The sequence below is a fragment of the Lepidochelys kempii genome, chromosome 2 (assembly GCF_965140285.1).
Source record: "Lepidochelys kempii isolate rLepKem1 chromosome 2, rLepKem1.hap1, whole genome shotgun sequence".
NCBI classification, from domain to species: domain Eukaryota; kingdom Metazoa; phylum Chordata; order Testudines; family Cheloniidae; genus Lepidochelys; species Lepidochelys kempii.
Window position 1 is genome coordinate 4,056,633 of NC_136381.1, and position 15,572 is coordinate 4,072,204.

Sequence of the window (15,572 nt, forward strand, 5' to 3'; positions counted from 1 at the left end):
TCGGAACAAAGTATCACCCAGTTCCCAGGCAGCATGTGAATCCCTCTCCCCCTCCTCCCACTCCTCCCTGTGCCACGCAGACCTGGGGGGAGTCTCCGGCCCATGCTCTCTTACCCTGGCCATTGGCATCTTGTTGGCCTCCACGTAGAAGTGAGGGGTTCGCACTTCATACAGGGCTCCATAGTCCAGCTCCTGCAAAGGACAGGCAGCAGCGGTAACATGGGAGGCAAGCCCACAGCTTCCCCCCTTCCCCCTCTCCTGGGGGGCAGTTCGAGGAACAGAGGAAGGGACCTGTGTGCATCCTCACTAGAAAAGGGGAGATTTGAATAGAGAGTTCCTTAATGGAGCTAGACGGTCGGCTGGGAGCTCCTCCTGTCATGGGATAGGGGCATTTCCTTTTGTACCCCTGGCCTATGTCAGGCGACTGGGGTCATAGAAACACAACCTCCCCAGTGCGGATACAGTAACATAGAATATCAGGGTTGGAAGGGACCTCAGGAGGTCATCTAGTCCAACCCCCTGCTCAAAGCAGGACCAATCCCCAATTTTTGCCCCAGGTCCCTAAATGGCCCCCTCAAGGATTGAACTCACAACCTGGGTCAGTACAGAAATATCTGTCTTTTGCCCACTCTCCTGTGTGTCACACCTTGATTACAACCTCCAAGGGCAGCGTGACCCCTAGGATCGAGCCAGAGCACTGCATGTTGGGACATGTAGTCCGCACTTGCTGCACCTCTCCATAAGGATTAGAGCACCGGCAATCTGATTAGCCGCTCCCTGGGACTCCGGGCAACTCGCCAATGCACCCCCTGAGCAAAGTTTAGGGACCCCAGATGCAGCCATGTTCAGCTTTTCCAAGATTCTGTGGGGCGGCCATAAAGCCCCCTCATATTCACTACACTGCCCAGCTGCATTGTCCCTCTTCCCCTGTACCCTGGTGCCCTGCCATTCTCATGGCAATGCTCCCCGATGCCCTCAATGGGGCTCCCCTGCCCCCCGGGACTCACGGCGGTGCCCATCTTCTCCAACGTCTCCTCATTGATGGGGTAGCGGAGTTTCATCTTGCGGTAGAGCGGGTGCTTCTCGTAGTAGCTCACCAGATCCACCAGGCTCTCGAACTCGGCGGAGCTGCCCAGCATGAAGAGCCGTCCCTCCTGCTGGATGCGGCAATGCTTGATCTTGCCCTCTGCTCTGTTACCAACACACCCCAAAGGGCACGTGAGGAGGGGCTGGGCAGGGAGGTGGAGGAGGGGGGGACATGCCTTCTGTTTTTACAAACTGCAGAGGGGAATCATTTCACCCACCCTGAAATGCAGCCACCTCTGGGGTGGACAGCAGGAATTGGGGAACAGCGCACAGCACAAGATGGCACGACTGCCTCCTAGCAGCACGCTGTGTCATCAGTCAGTACTGACTCCGAGTGAGCAGCAGCCCCAGCACACCGGGTATGTCTACCCTGCAGTTGGACACACATGGCTGTCCCGTGCCAGTTGACTCGGGTGGGCAGGGCTATTTAATTGCAGCATAGATGTTTGGGCTTGGGTTGGCACCCTGCGAGGTGAGAGGGTCCCAGAGCTCAGGCTCCAGCCCGAGACAGAATGTCTACACTGCAATTAACAGCGCCTTAGCCTGAGCCCTCCGAGCCCAAGTCAGCTGGCAGGGGTTAGCCGTGGGTGTCTAACTGCAGTGTAGACTAACTCAGCCAGTCCTGAGGGAAGGGAAGAGGACCTCTAGTGACTCATCAATGCAACTTCCTGCAGCAGCAGCTTTCCTTGAAGGTCCCCGTCCTGGAACCCATCCAACCCAATTGTGCTCAGCTAATGAGACTGGAGAAAATCGTGTGCAAGCACATGGCAAAGCATGGGATTTGGAGGAGAGATGGCAATGGCTGAACGCTGTAGCCTTTGACTCCAGTGGGTTACAAGAGAAACAAGTCTGCTGCTTCTCAGCTCAGGCCCCAGTGATGGGTTTGGCCGACTTGCCAGCTAGACCCTAGGCAGCTCGCACTCACCTGAAGGAGATAGCATAGGAATTGGGCTCGCTGCGTTTGCGCAGCAGGAAGGCTCCGTCCCGGGGCACCCTCATCAGCATATGCTCGGCCTGCAGGCGGGACAGGCTGGTGTGGTACCACCTGGGTCAGGAAAGAACACACAGCAGGATCAATGCATCATCTGTACCCTGTGCCATGGCATTGACTCAGCAAGTGAGAGAGGAGCCGACTCCTTTCAATCTCCTAGAATGAGTCCATGTGCAGTGAACATGGGAATCCAGTTCTGGTTCTCCACCCTTCAGGGGTCCCAGGGACACGTCTGATCTCTTACCTGTATTAATGCACTGGCTGAGTGTCTAGCTGTGAGATCTGCTCACATATGTGTATCTATTGCACTTGGAATCAGGTCTGCTCAAATGTGTGGCTGCACGCCCATGGAGGTGTGAATCAGAGCTGGGCGACCACTAGGAATTGTGCTGCCTTGTAGTGCCCCCAGCCTGGGAAGAGGGTAAAAGCTTTATTCCCTAAGCCTCTGGCAATCTCCTGCTGGCTGGAGCGGCAGCCGCCTGTGTTTTGGGACTCCCCATACTGCCCATGTGCTGTTCTGCCGGCGATCATAGTCTTGGCTATATGTGGCCTGAGATTATTTACACATGAAACCCCTGCTCCCCTTTGGTATCCCCAGGGAATGAGCCGGCTGAGGGTACATCTGGTTCCCTGGGGCCTGCGGGGGTCGCTTCCTCTACAAAAAAACGGCCACGGCTGGGGCTATAGGCCAGAATCTTCCCCCTTTCAGGCTCCTGCCCCAGAGCTTGATGTGGTGTCTCACTGACACCCCATAACAGAATAGTTCTACTGGCCACAGCGCCTCGGTCGAAGAGGAAGTGCAGCCCCAGTGACACCTCATCTCCGGCAGGGGGTGCTGGATCCGGGCTGGACGGGTCAGCAGAGGGTGCTCGCTGGGGAAGAGGGGAGAGAAGCGAGGCGAAGAGGAGAGAGGCGCTGTGTGGAGAAGACCGAGGGCTGGAAGGACAGGGAGAGGCAAGCGGAACAAGGAGGGGAGAGGGGGAAGGGAGGAGAGGTGATGCGCTCACTCTTTGCTCTCGTGGGCGTTCGGCTGCGGCACGGGGTCCGTGAGCCTCATCTCAAACTCGTTGCACCGCAGCGGCACCTCGCGGTAGTGGCAGATCAGGCTGTAGAGGCTGTCAAACACCAGGTTGTCCGTCAAGTAGAACTTGGTGGTGCCGGCTTCCTGCCGGGAGTGGATGCGGCAGTGTTGGACTCGGCTGGACCGCCTGCAGCGGAGACAAAAAAGGGATCGGCAGGGGCAGGACCAAGAGCAAACCGTGTCTCCCAGCTGCTGCCCAAACCAGGCGCACAGTGGATGGCGAGGAAGGTCAACCCGCTGCACTAGTCCTGGGGGGGAGCGGGGGCAGGAGACGACTGGACAGCAAGGAAACATCCCGAGTCACAATGCAGGGTTTGGATCGAGCCTCCCAACATTCGGGGGTTGGATCTGGGCTTCGGTTCGGCCCGGTACAGAGACAGCAGCCAGCCAGCCGGGCGACCCATCAGGGATGTTGGAGCAATACATTGGGTTAGACGAGGAGTGGGCAAACTTTTTGGCCTGAGGGCCACATCAGGGTGTGAAACTGTATGGAGGGCCGGGTAGGGAAGGCTGTGCCTCCCCAAACAGCCTAGCCCCCATCCCCTATCTGCCCCCTCCCACTTCCTGCCCCGACTGCCCCCTCAGAACCCCTGACCCATCCAACCCCTCTGCTCTTGTCCCCTGACCACCCCCTGGGGCCAAACCGCCCCACCCGGGAGCCCACCCCCTATCCAAACCCCCCGCTCCCTGTCCCCTGACTGCCCCAACCCCTATCCACACCCCTGCCCTGTGACAGGCCCCCCGGGATTCCCACACCTATCCAACTGGCCCCTGCTCCCTATCCCCTAACTGCCCACCCCGGGACCCCTCCACCCCCTTACCATGCAGCTCAGAGCAGCAGGAGCTCGCAGCCCTGCTGCCCGGCTGGAGCCAGACGCACTGCCTGCGTGGCGGTGTGACTGTGGGGGTGGGGGAACAGTAAGGGAGAGGCCGGGGGCTAGCCTTCCCGGCCTGGAGCTCAAGGGCCAGGCAGGATGGTCCCGCGGGCTGGATGTGGCCCGTGGGCCAAAGTTTGCCCACCTCTGGCTTAGACAGTGTGACCATATTGCCCCCTAGTAGCTGGTGTCCACAACTAACCCAGCTGGCCGCTCACAGCTCATGGTGCTATTTTAAATCCAACAGCGGCAAGGGCGTGTGGTTTGGCCCTTTGCTCCTGGATGATGCATGTGGGAGCTGTAGGTATATGGCTGTGGTTTTTTACATTAGCTCAGAGCTTTGGGTCAGGCCCACCTCTCCCTCACTGGAGCTCTCCCACGTGGAATCTATAAAGGCCAGATCCCGAGGTCCTAACTCAGGCAAGAGCCTCTCTGAAGTCAATGGCACTGCGGTCTGTGATCCTGAGCCGCACTGGGGCGCCATCACCATGCCCCGAGAAGCACCGATCATCAGTCATCGCAGTGCTGGGGAATGATGTTGTGGACAGGCCTGAGAACCGCAGCCCTTGGTAGAGCCACAGAACTGGGAGAGCAGCAGGGCAAGCATCCCCTCCCTGACCCCGACCCTGACAGGCTGCCTCTGGGGAGCCCAGCCTCCGGGATCTATTCAGGTCTCGGCCTCGCTGCTAGGCTGCCAACGAGGGAGAGGATCAACGCCCCTTCTGGTGGCTCCCGAGACTAGTCCAGTAGGAACTGGCCCGAGGCCCACCAGCTTGTCATCAGATGGTAGCAGCTTTCCACCACTACCACCTCGGACTGGAGGGAAACCGAGTCCCCGATGTGAGGGGATAACTGGTGCCGGAGGCAGAGGGGATCCTGTGCCCCGGTACGGAGGTCGCCGCAGGAGGCTCCTACCAGAAGGAGAGGGTGTAGTCTCCCACAAAGGTCTCGCTCTCCCGCACCAGGAAGGTGCCGTCTTTCCCACCCGTCTCGGTGCAGTACTCATGCAGCAGCTTCTCGGCGATCTGGCGCCCGTCACGCCCCCCGCCCAGCTTCCCGTGAAACCACTTCTCGCTGAAGTGCAGCTCGTTGTTGTTAAACTCCTGAAGAGGCGCAGAGCCCGAGGACGAGACGGGCGGGGCGGGGAGAGACCAGAGAAATCCAGGGGAGAGAGACAGAAGGAAAGAGAGAGAGTGGGTTTGGTGTCATGTCCTTAATCATTTTGGCCACCTCTGGGGTGGAGCACAGCAGCAGTCTAACAGCGCACAGCAATGCTGCCCAACCGTTTAGGGCAGGTAGTAAAGGTTCTCATGTCCCACTGAACCGCCTGGAGATCTAGTTGGCAAAAGTTAATAGCCCCAACCAGAATCTGAGCAGGACCCTGAGGTTAATACTCTGCCGTGTGAAAAGTGCAGTGGGATATTTAATGGCCAGAAGTAGTCAGGACCTTGGTTCTGCATCTCTTACAAAAACACACATCTGTGCCCCTAACACCATGGGTTTAGCACGATCGGGGAAGGGCACCCCTCTGCTGAGTAACTAATACTAGCACCTGGGCTTTTCTTGGCCAGTTTCTCTCCAAGCATTGACCTGGTCTAACCCTCCTTAGCCGGTGAGCTGGGGCAGAAGCACAACCCAAAGGGGTACATGCAGCTGCAGGTACTTGGGTGGCTCTGTAGGTGAATCCTGAAGGTGGCTGAAGCACTGTCTTCCCCCCAGTCTCCACCTTTCCTCCTCACAAACACACCTCTTTTTGTTCCACCTCTTCCTCATCCTCGTTGGACTGGTAGCGGGACGTCTCCTCGGAGTAATAGATCTTGTTGCTTGTCAGCACAAAGTAATGTGGGCTCCAGGTCTGCCAAGGAGAAAGAAGCATCAGAACCAGGCAGCAAGGAAGCCAGGGAATGGGTACAGGGCAGGGAGGTGTCCAAGGAAGTCAGCATCTGCCAGAGATCACAGCTGCTTGCATTGCAGGCATGTGAGTTCACCCCATGCTGCTTGCTGATGCCCCTGTAACACACTGCCAGAACGTGTGTTGTGTTTCCACTCCACTGAGTAGTCCACTAGAGGATACCAGCCTATTACTGCTACTGGGTAATGGAGTCACTCCTTTAGCTTACATGGTGGAGGTCTGTGATGAAGATCCAGGATTCAAGACCTTGGAGGGGACGGGACTGTGACACCTCCTTCCCCACAGCTGGAATCCAAGCAGTGGTATTCCAGCCTGCCCCATGAGGTCCAGTTCCTGGTTCCACGTGCAGTCTATAGACCAGGGGTCAGCAACCTTTCAGAAGTGGTGTGCCGAGTCTTCACTGATTCACTTTAATTTAAGGTTTCGCATGCTAGTCATACATTTTAACGTTTTTTAGGTCTCTCTATAAGTCTACATATTATATAACTAAACTATTGTCGTATGTAAAGTAAACAAGGTTTTCAAAATGTTTAAGAAGCTTCATTTAAATTAAATTAAAATGCTGATCTTACACCGCCGGCCCGCTCAGCCCGCTGCCGGCCTGGGGTTCCGTTCACCTTGTCCAGCAGCAGGCTGAGTGGGACCTGTTGCCGGGACCCCGGCTGGCAAGGGGCCAGCAGCCAGAAGCCCAGACCGGCAGGGGGCTGAGCGGGGCCGGTGGCTGGGACCCCAGACCAGCAGTGGGCTGTGTGGCTCAGCCCGTTGCCACTCTGCCCGCTGCCGGTCTGGGGTTCCGTCTGCCGGCCCCGCTCAGCCTGGGTCCCGGCTGACAACCTCGCTCAGCCTGCGGCCGATCTGGGATCCCAGCCCTGCCCACACAGAGTGGGTACCTACCTTCTCCCTGGTTCTAGCCCATTCTCATCCTCTCTCTCTGCATTGAGCTGAGAGTGGGAGTGCACCGAGCACAGGGCTGGGGGTGAAGGAGCAGGCTGAGGGTTGGAGTGTACAGTCTGGCCATGAGCTAGAATGAGGGAGGGGGCTCAGGGTTGGGGCAGGAGGTTAGGGTGGAGCGCTTACCTGGGCAGCTCCCATTTGGTGCGAGGGTGCAGGTGGGAATGGGGGGGGGTGCAGGAGCTCCCGTCTGGTGCTCAGGGTGGGGGTGGGAATGTGGGGGGTGCAAGAGTCAGGGCATGGGGGGGCTGGGTATGTGTGGGGGTGCAGGAGGCAGGGCAGGGGGCTGGGAGTATTTGAGGAGGGTGCAGGAGTCAGGGCAGAGGGCTGGGGACATGTGAGCGGGGTGCAGGAGTCAGGGCATGGGGGGGCTGGATATGTGTTGGGGGTGCTGGAGTCAGGGCTGGGGTCGTGGGGGATGCAGGGATCAGGGCAGGAGGCTGGGGTGTGTGTGGGGTGCAGAGGTCAGGGCAGAGGGCTGGGTGTGTGGGCTAGGGTCGTGGGGGTGCTCCCAGCCCCTGCCCAGAGTGGCTCACGGCAGGGGGCTGGAGGGGATATGCCCTGATTCCACCCCCCCTTCCCCACCTCTTCTCCGCCTCCTCCCCAGAGCAGCAAGCATGCTGCGGCTCACTTCTTCCCCTCCCGCTCAAGGGCCATCAGCTGATCGGCAGCAGGGAGGGAGAGGAGGAGGGGCAGGAACCCAGCACGCTGGGGGAAGAGGCAGGGGAGGGGGAACTTGCCTGCCCTGCAGCAGCAGCCGGCAGGACCAAGCTTCTTCACCCTGCCCCGCGGGGGGCCCAGAAGAGTGGGCCGGGGCGGGCAGGATTTTTCATGGCACGCTGCTGCCTGCCAGGGTCCTGGCCTGGGTTCAACAGCGGGGTGAGCGGGGCCGGCAGCTGGGACCTGGCAGGCAGGCCATTAAAAATCAGCTCGCGTGCCGTCTTTGGCACGTGTGCCATAGGTTGCCGACCCCTCCTATAGACCCTTCCCTCTCCCACATGCTGTGGCTGTTAGTTCTGGAAAGACAGACCGAAGCCTGGGCGAGGCGCTTACATGGTCAATGGGGTCCTCAAGATACAGGATGCCGTTCTTGATGGAGTTGCTGATGTCATTCTCTGAGTAACTGGCCGTGGAGACCTCTTCGTAAAGGTTCCCTTCCACCAGCTTCTTGTGCTAGGGAGCGGGAGAGCAAACCAGAGAGAGGAGAACTCACACAGTTAGCCTCACCCTTGCCCTGTGCTACCAGCACCCGAGCCTATGCCCTGTCTGCCAGGTGGATGTGTAACATCGCTCAGTTGGGGCAGTGAAACGACTGGTCAGTTTCACTTCCTGTTTACAACTGGTTTCACTTCCTGGTTCTCCTCCTGCAATGCTGCTGTTGTTTGGGTTCAGGGTCCTGCAGGGAAAGGAGTCCGTTCTGGGAGCAAACATGACTTAAATGACTGTGAGTGGCCAGGACCTGTAGTTAGGTTTCATCTGGCAGAGAGATTCCCATCTTTGTACTTCAGAGCTGGAGGCGGAGAAAGCTCACCCCAGTATGTTCCTGTAACCCCCAAACTATAGGGCTCTCCCACTGTCCTAGCTACCCCTGCCTCTCCCAGTGCAAGGATGCTGTATACAGTTCTTGTACTGCCCCCCCTCTGGACAGTATCAGAGAAGGGCTGGGGGAAGGGGAAGAGGACTGGCCCTAAGGGCTGCACCTTGATGAGGATTTTCTTCTTGAGCTGGGTGGGGGAAGGCAACTCATCGGCGTTGATGTCCACTGGCTTGGTGAGCAGCATTTCCCCAAAGACCTTCTTGAAGTGGGAAGCCATGTTCCTCTGCTGGACAATGCTGCAGTGGTCCTCGATGGAGAGGATGATGGGGAACCTGGTGCAGGGGAAGGGGGGAGAGGAAAGGCCAGATCATTCAGAATAGCAACCAAGGAAAGGCTCCAGATCACGTACCTGCTCCTAGTGTAGCCAGGGGCAAAACTAATGAGGGTAGGGCCCCAAAGGGGCTAACAGGAACTCAGAGATCCACGGGACAATCTGGTGGAGCCCTTGGTGCAGGGAAAGCTGGATTTAGGGCAGAACCCTTGGAGCCAGGGAACACTCTCAGTAAATCAGGGTGTGACACACAACCTGGGAGTGTTCTGCAGGGAATGTATCCACGCCTTGGAATGGGCAGTGCGGCAGAGAACGCACCCAGACCCAGCAACAGGTTCTCACAATAAATACAGAACCAGTGAGTGCTGTCCAGGATAAACAGGGACTATCTGGCCGCCACACATGGTTAAACAGATTTCACTCAATAGTTACAAACTGGCTTAAGCCCCGAAGCAGGAGGTTTCCCCAGTCATTACCATTAACTATGAGAACTCTGGATATTCTTGTTATCCACATAAATGTCCAATCCCTTTTGTGAATCCTGCTAAGTTCTAGGTCTCAATGGCTTCCTGTGGCCATGAGTTCCACAGTCCCATTACATGCTGTGACAAGATCCATGCCCTTTAGCAGTCCCTAAGCAGCAAAGAGGTTACAAAGCCCCTGTAGTGCAGTGGGGTGGCCCTTACTCAGAGGTCACGAAGGCATGTTCCTTGATGGTGTGCAGGACATCCAGGAATTTTATTTTGGAGGTGAGTGTGTGTCCATGGTAGATGATTGGCAGGTCATCTGGACCATCCCAACAGTCCACTAAGGGCAGAGATGGTTGAGTTGTTAACACTCCCCCCACACGCGTGATCATTTATCCCTGTACCCCACACACGTTCCTGAGGGACCATGTCCTAGCGTCCGTCCTTTCCTGAACAGAGTGGAATGGACAGGACCACCCCTAGAGCCCATGGCCACTGCATGTCCATTGGTCCCAAGTGTCACTCTGGAGCTGTGCAAACTTTATTGTCGTGCCAGAAGTCGCGCACTTCAGGGGTGGACAAAGGGGTGTAAAAGACACTGGTGTTCACCTCTGAGACGCCAGATAACAGCACATGCTGTTACCTCAGTTAGCAGGGTCAAATGGGACTGAGCTAGTGAAAGACGCTGTGGGGCTGGGTGAGGGTCTGCCTGCCATTGATATGATATGATATTGCACGGGTTCACCAGGTGGATTGAACGATCCTCAGCTGAGGTCCCATTGGGTCGTAGATTCCAAGGCCAGAAGGGACCATTGCGACCGTCTGGTCTGACCTCCTGCATAGCACAGGCCAGAGAACCTCCACTGGGGATTCCTGAATCTGGTGGATTTTAAACTTCTCCCCAGGTTGCCCCAGAGGACAATGATCCAAGCAAAACATCTCATGTTCCAGGGCACCGGAAGGATCCCAGTACGATTCACCAACTAAGAATTGCTGTAGCCACATCTGGGGTGAGACGGGGCAGCTGTTTGATAATTCGCTGCAGACCTACACCGAAGTGTAAGACAGAAAAGTGGGGGCAATTTAAAGGAACTACCCATCACAGGATGTGGCCAAGGCACTGGGCTCAGCCCCCTACATTTGTGCCAAGTGCTGAGGGGGTTTTGTGGCTGGGGAGTGGTCAGGAACATGGTTTTAGAGATCCCCCAAAGGATGCTGACTCCAATATGGACTTGAGGGGGCAGGGGTGGCATCACCAGTACCATTTCCTGCTGCGCCCACCTGGGGTCCCCCACCCAGTCACTGAGCGGTACTCATGCTGCTCAGCTTATGCAGTTGGACTAGCTTACAGCCGCTGAGAGCAGCCCAGCCCCCGGCAGGGACCAGCTCACTCACACTCTATGCAGCGGCAGCCCATCCGGAGGCAGCGAGCGTAGGCTTCCAGCGAGGACTCACTGGAGAACTGGTCCCCAGTCAGATACCTGCAAGGAGAAGAAGAGGGCCTCGGAATCACCAGCAGCGCCTGGAGGAGGGCCTGGGGGTGGGCCTGGGCGGCCTGGAGGAAGAGGTTCAGCTGCAAATCATGTGGCTCCCAGTCCATCCAACCGTGTGCCAGGGGAGGTGCCTGGCAGGGCCTGAGCTGCGGAGCTGTTTCGGGGGCACCTCGCTCTGAACCCAGGGCCTGGATCCCATCAGATGTCAGTGTCGGCTGTCCCATGGAACCCCACTCCTGCCAGTGCCGACTAAGCTCGGGAGACCCAGCGGAGGTCGAAAGCCTCAGGGCCAGATCCCCAGCTGGTGTAAATGGGCAGAGCTCCATTGGAGTCAATGGGCCAGATCCCCAGCTGGTGTAAATGGGTGTAGCTCCATTGAAGTCAATGGGCCAGATCCCCAGCTGGTGTAAATGGGTGTAGCTCCATTGAAGTCAATGGGCCAGATCCTCAGCTGGTGTAAATCAGCAGAGCTCCATTGGCATCAATGGGCCAGATCCCCAGCTGGTGTAAATGGGCAGAGCTTCAGTGGGCCAGATCCCCAGCCGGTGTAAATGGGCAAAGCTCTGTTGAAGCTCATGGAGTTATGCTGGTTGATACCAGGCGAGACTCTGGCCCATGTTTTCCAGTACCTGCTTACAAGGAAATGTCCAGGAATCCCATGTCCCGCATGGACAGGGAAGTGGAGCAATCCCTGCAGAATTCCCAGGGGAGGCTAAAGAGAAATCCTCCCCCTCCTCGTTCACTATTACATGCATGCCAGAGCCCTTCTGGAGCTCAAACATCAGACTGGTGGCTCCCCAATGTCTGCAGAATGGCTCCTAGGGCTGTGGTGGGAGGCACCCGTTCAGCTCAGAATCCAACAGGTTGTGCTGCTTTATCTTCGCCCCACTGCGCTGGGGGCCCTTCGTCGGTGGGCTGACCCCAAGCTCTTACGTGTTGTGGGAGGAGGAGATCCAGTAGTGGGACAGCGGGTAGTTCATCTCCTCTGGGACCACCCGCTCGTACTTGGCATCCATGACCTTGTTTTCCCTGGAGAACAGGTAGGTCAGAAACTGAGGACAGAAGAAAAGCTGGTTAGAGCAAAACCAGGAGGGTCAGGCTCCAGGACACCGTGGGTCACCCCAGGCCAAGGGGAGAGATGGGCATGGGGCCAAAGCTCTAACAGGAATGGGGAAAGGGAGAGAAGTTGGTGGAGAAGAGCTGCCAGCAGCAGAGGGCGAGCTGGGGAACACGGTCCAGTGACTACAGCTAGAGATGGGCTTCCGATGCAGGGTCTGGAATGTGGACTTCTCCAAAATGTGGGGGGGGAGGGATTCACTCTTTCAGTACAACTGGCCTGTCTAAATACGTGTAGTGCAATCACCTGGGGAATTCACTGCTGCACCGGCACACAGTCACTTGCTGGAGGTGGATTTGGTGGCCAATAATAAATCTGTAGCTATGCCCCTTAGACAAGGATAATTAAAACCTCATGCTTCAGGGCACAAGGAGATCACCTGGAAGGGTCAGGAAGGAATATCAATCCCCAGATGTGCAGCACTGTACATGAGCCAGATGGGTGGTTTATTGCTTCCTTTTAAGCCTCAGGCATTGGTCATTGATGGAGGCTGGGATAGCAGTCTATAAGCCCCCTTGGTCTGATCTGGCATGGCCCATCCTGACCGCCAGTCTGAAGTGTACATTGTCTGTTATAAATACACCTACATCCATGTGAACCAATTCCACAAACCCTGTAACTAATCTAGGGACTTTATCTGCCTCAGGTGGGAGTCTGAGCTCCGCTGGTGGGCGCTGGAGTTGCCAAGGGGATGGCTGATGCAGGAGGATGGGCTGGAGTACATATTCCCTACCTCATCCAGCTGGAAGAAGGGTTCTGCCATGTCACTGAAGGGGTCCCGGAGGTAGCCACACATGTACTCCCGCACCTTGCTGATGTCATTGGCCCACGGCTCCTAAGGCAGAGAACACAGAGGGCAGCGTTAGGGGAGGACCCGCACCGAAGGTTTAGATGTGAAACCATGATGGGAATCTCAGATCTGCAAGATCAAGAGCCTTCAGAAAGATGGAAGGTGAGTGGACTCAGGACCCAGGAGACTCACGACCTCTAGCTATGCACAGGGCAAGTACAGCACATACTCCCACCCCCCACTACTGTACCTCCACCCTCATCCGCAGGGAATAGAGAGGAGTCCGGTGGCGATGGCCTGATTGTAATTATTCTCTTCACTAGATTTCAGATACAGGCAAACCTGGGGCGCGATTTGCTCCTTTTTCCTAACATGTTTTCATCTGACTTTCCTGTTGGAGCTTCACGGATTCCAAGGCCAGGTCTGCCCTTCCCTGTAACAAAGGGCACAGAATCGCCACCAGACATGCATCTAACCCGTCACTTCTGGCTGGGCTGGAGCAGCTCTTCTAGACCGACCTGCGATCTGCAGTTCAAGACTCCAAGTTGCAGAGTTGCCGAATGTAAAGGCAGAGGGGACCACCCGATCTTCCAGGCTGACCTGACCTGTGATGGATTCTCCATCGCAGCCCAGCGTGAGCTGTTCTGATGGTTAATCACCCTGGCTGTTAAATACAGGCACCTTCTTTCTGGTCTGAGTTTGTCAGGCTTCAGCTTCCCCCACCCATCGAGGCTTTCTCTCTGTCCACAGTTGGAGCCTGGGCAGTGGCACAAACTACCCTTACCAGGAGACCACCATGGCCCCTTCACCCCAAGGCCTCTCTGCTGAGACTGACAACAGAGGATGCCAGCTTGCATGGCGGGGGGTCTCATGGTCTATCAGGAAGAGGAGTGAGATCCACCAGTCGGACAGCCACTGGATGAGCATGACTTTAGGTTATGAGTGGTCTGGACTGGCTTTGAGGTAGCCAGACGCTCTCTGGTTTCAGAACAGTGGCAGTCGTGAGAATTTCTGCTATCATCCACTGCATGCCAAGCTATGGCCTGGCAGAAGGGCTTGCAGTCCCTCAGGTATGACAGGGTATTGGAAGTGTGCCTTAGCGGGTACCTTCTGGTCGTGCTGCAGGAATTTCTGGAAGTCGTACAGTGTAATCTGGCACAGCTCTGCCCGGTCAACATTCCTGGGGAGGGGCAAGGAGCCGGTCAATGGGAGTGTGTGCAAGCCGGGTATGCCAGCCTCCCCCCACCAAACGACTCAGGCACTGGGTGTGTCTCCCCCATACAGATACCTAGTCCCCTTATTCCCCCGACAATTCCAGCTCTTCCCCCCAATCCTCATGGAACCTGAGGTGGGTGAACCTGATTTGCACCTATTACTCCAGCCTAAGGCTCCCCTGATGCCCCTCAATCCCAACCCGCAGCCCCCTGCTACCCCAGCCCTGGGCTCCCCCACTCCGCCACAGCTCAGCCAGTGCCCCTCAGTTCTAACCCGCAGCCCCCTGCTACCCCAGCCCTGGGCTCCCCACACACAGTGATGCACCTGAGTCCTGACCCGCAGCTCCCTCCCCAGACGCTGATCTCAGTGACACAGTATTAACCCGAGCACGCTAGTCATTGCCCTGGAGTCATTCTGGGTTTACATTACTGTGTCTGAGAATACAGACCTGCCTGTTCTCTGGCGATCTAATAGGGTCAGAGTCATGTACCAGCCCACTGCGTCCCTGACATGGACTCCACCCCCGGGCTTGGCTTCCCTATCACCGTTTCTGGGAGCAGAGTGTGGGTGCCCAGCCTTGTGGCCCTGGGGGGTGGTGCCCAGTGGTCCCCTCTGTGTGCTGCAGTGGGAGCAGACAGGGTTGGACTTGTGAAGAGACCTCTCGGTTCTGAGTCTTGTTCTCACACACACACAGTGAACCAGGCTGGCTGGCGGGCCAGTGCCCCACCCGGGACTGGGGCGGGGTCTGACAAGGAGGGATCTTTGGTACTCACCGCAAGGGGAAGGAGAGCTCCAGCTGATCGATGATCTGGAATGCAAAGGGGGGACAGGGGCAGGTAAGCCAGTGGAGAAGGTGCCACCTGCAGGCTGGATGGGGACTGGAGGAGGAGGCTCAGGGGGACTTTGTCTCGAGTCTGGGAAAGCATCAGGCAAAAGGCATCTCAGAGCCTGTGGCGGGAATCTGAGCTGCTGCTGGGACCTGCCGCACTGGCCACAGCCTCCCCTCACTGACTCACTCTAGATGGTCTTCCCCATCTCCTGTCCCTACAACAAAGCCCCCGCCCAGCCAGTTCTCGGGGGCTATCTCCTGTGGTGTGACAGGTGCATTTAGGGTGCTTCAGAAACGTCCATTAATAGTGACAAGCAGCACCATGACCCCTCTCTGGCCTTCCTTACCCATCCCCGGGCCTGGGCCCAGCCGCAGGGTCACCCCAGGTGGGGCAGAGTCACCGAGGGCCCCAACCTCTTACCGATTTCTGAGCATCGAACATTAGGTTTTTGTAGAAGTGAGTGAAGTGGGTGAAGGCCATGTCGCTCCTGGCTTCCACTTCCTGTTGGGAGGAAGGAGAGAGACAGAACCTGGTGAGAACAGAACTGGAGGGAGCAGACCTCCCAGAGCTGAAGGACCTAGGGAGACTTCAAGCCCCTGGTGCAGAAGATAGGGAAAAAAGGCCCCTGGCCGAAAGCACTGGCTCCAGTAGGATTCCCATGCTGTACTGCTCCAGCTGGGGGCATCTTGAGTCAAGCCCATGGGCCATGCAGAGCTCAGGGAGATCTACAATGTGGCCTGCAGCCACCGTCGGGCAGTCCATGGGGATTACACGTCCCGGTATGCAGTGCTACATGCTGAGCCAATGTCGTAATCCTGTCTCATGTCTAGAGATGGGCCGGCTGGATTATTTGGAGGGGAGGTTGGAATCTTGATCCAGAGTTTGTGCTTTGGGTC

General features: G+C 57.1%; 1 protein-coding gene across 1 annotated transcript in view; it reads right to left on the reverse strand.

The window, feature by feature from the left end:
- Window positions 1–15,572, reverse strand: part of LOC140906297 (1-phosphatidylinositol 4,5-bisphosphate phosphodiesterase gamma-1) — a 79,251-nt gene that overhangs the window by 17,270 nt on the left and 46,409 nt on the right. The window contains exons 6-20 of the mRNA XM_078851402.1: window positions 15,097–15,177; window positions 14,620–14,654; window positions 13,739–13,811; window positions 12,575–12,676; window positions 11,658–11,776; window positions 10,627–10,712; window positions 9,451–9,571; window positions 8,597–8,765; window positions 7,950–8,069; window positions 5,781–5,888; window positions 4,949–5,136; window positions 3,085–3,285; window positions 2,012–2,131; window positions 1,008–1,191; window positions 115–192 (exon numbers count right to left, since the gene is read on the reverse strand). Of these exons, the coding sequence (XP_078707528.1) occupies window positions 115–192; window positions 1,008–1,191; window positions 2,012–2,131; window positions 3,085–3,285; window positions 4,949–5,136; window positions 5,781–5,888; window positions 7,950–8,069; window positions 8,597–8,765; window positions 9,451–9,571; window positions 10,627–10,712; window positions 11,658–11,776; window positions 12,575–12,676; window positions 13,739–13,811; window positions 14,620–14,654; window positions 15,097–15,177 (1,785 nt within the window). The remainder of the gene's footprint in view (window positions 1–114; window positions 193–1,007; window positions 1,192–2,011; window positions 2,132–3,084; window positions 3,286–4,948; window positions 5,137–5,780; window positions 5,889–7,949; window positions 8,070–8,596; window positions 8,766–9,450; window positions 9,572–10,626; window positions 10,713–11,657; window positions 11,777–12,574; window positions 12,677–13,738; window positions 13,812–14,619; window positions 14,655–15,096; window positions 15,178–15,572) is intronic.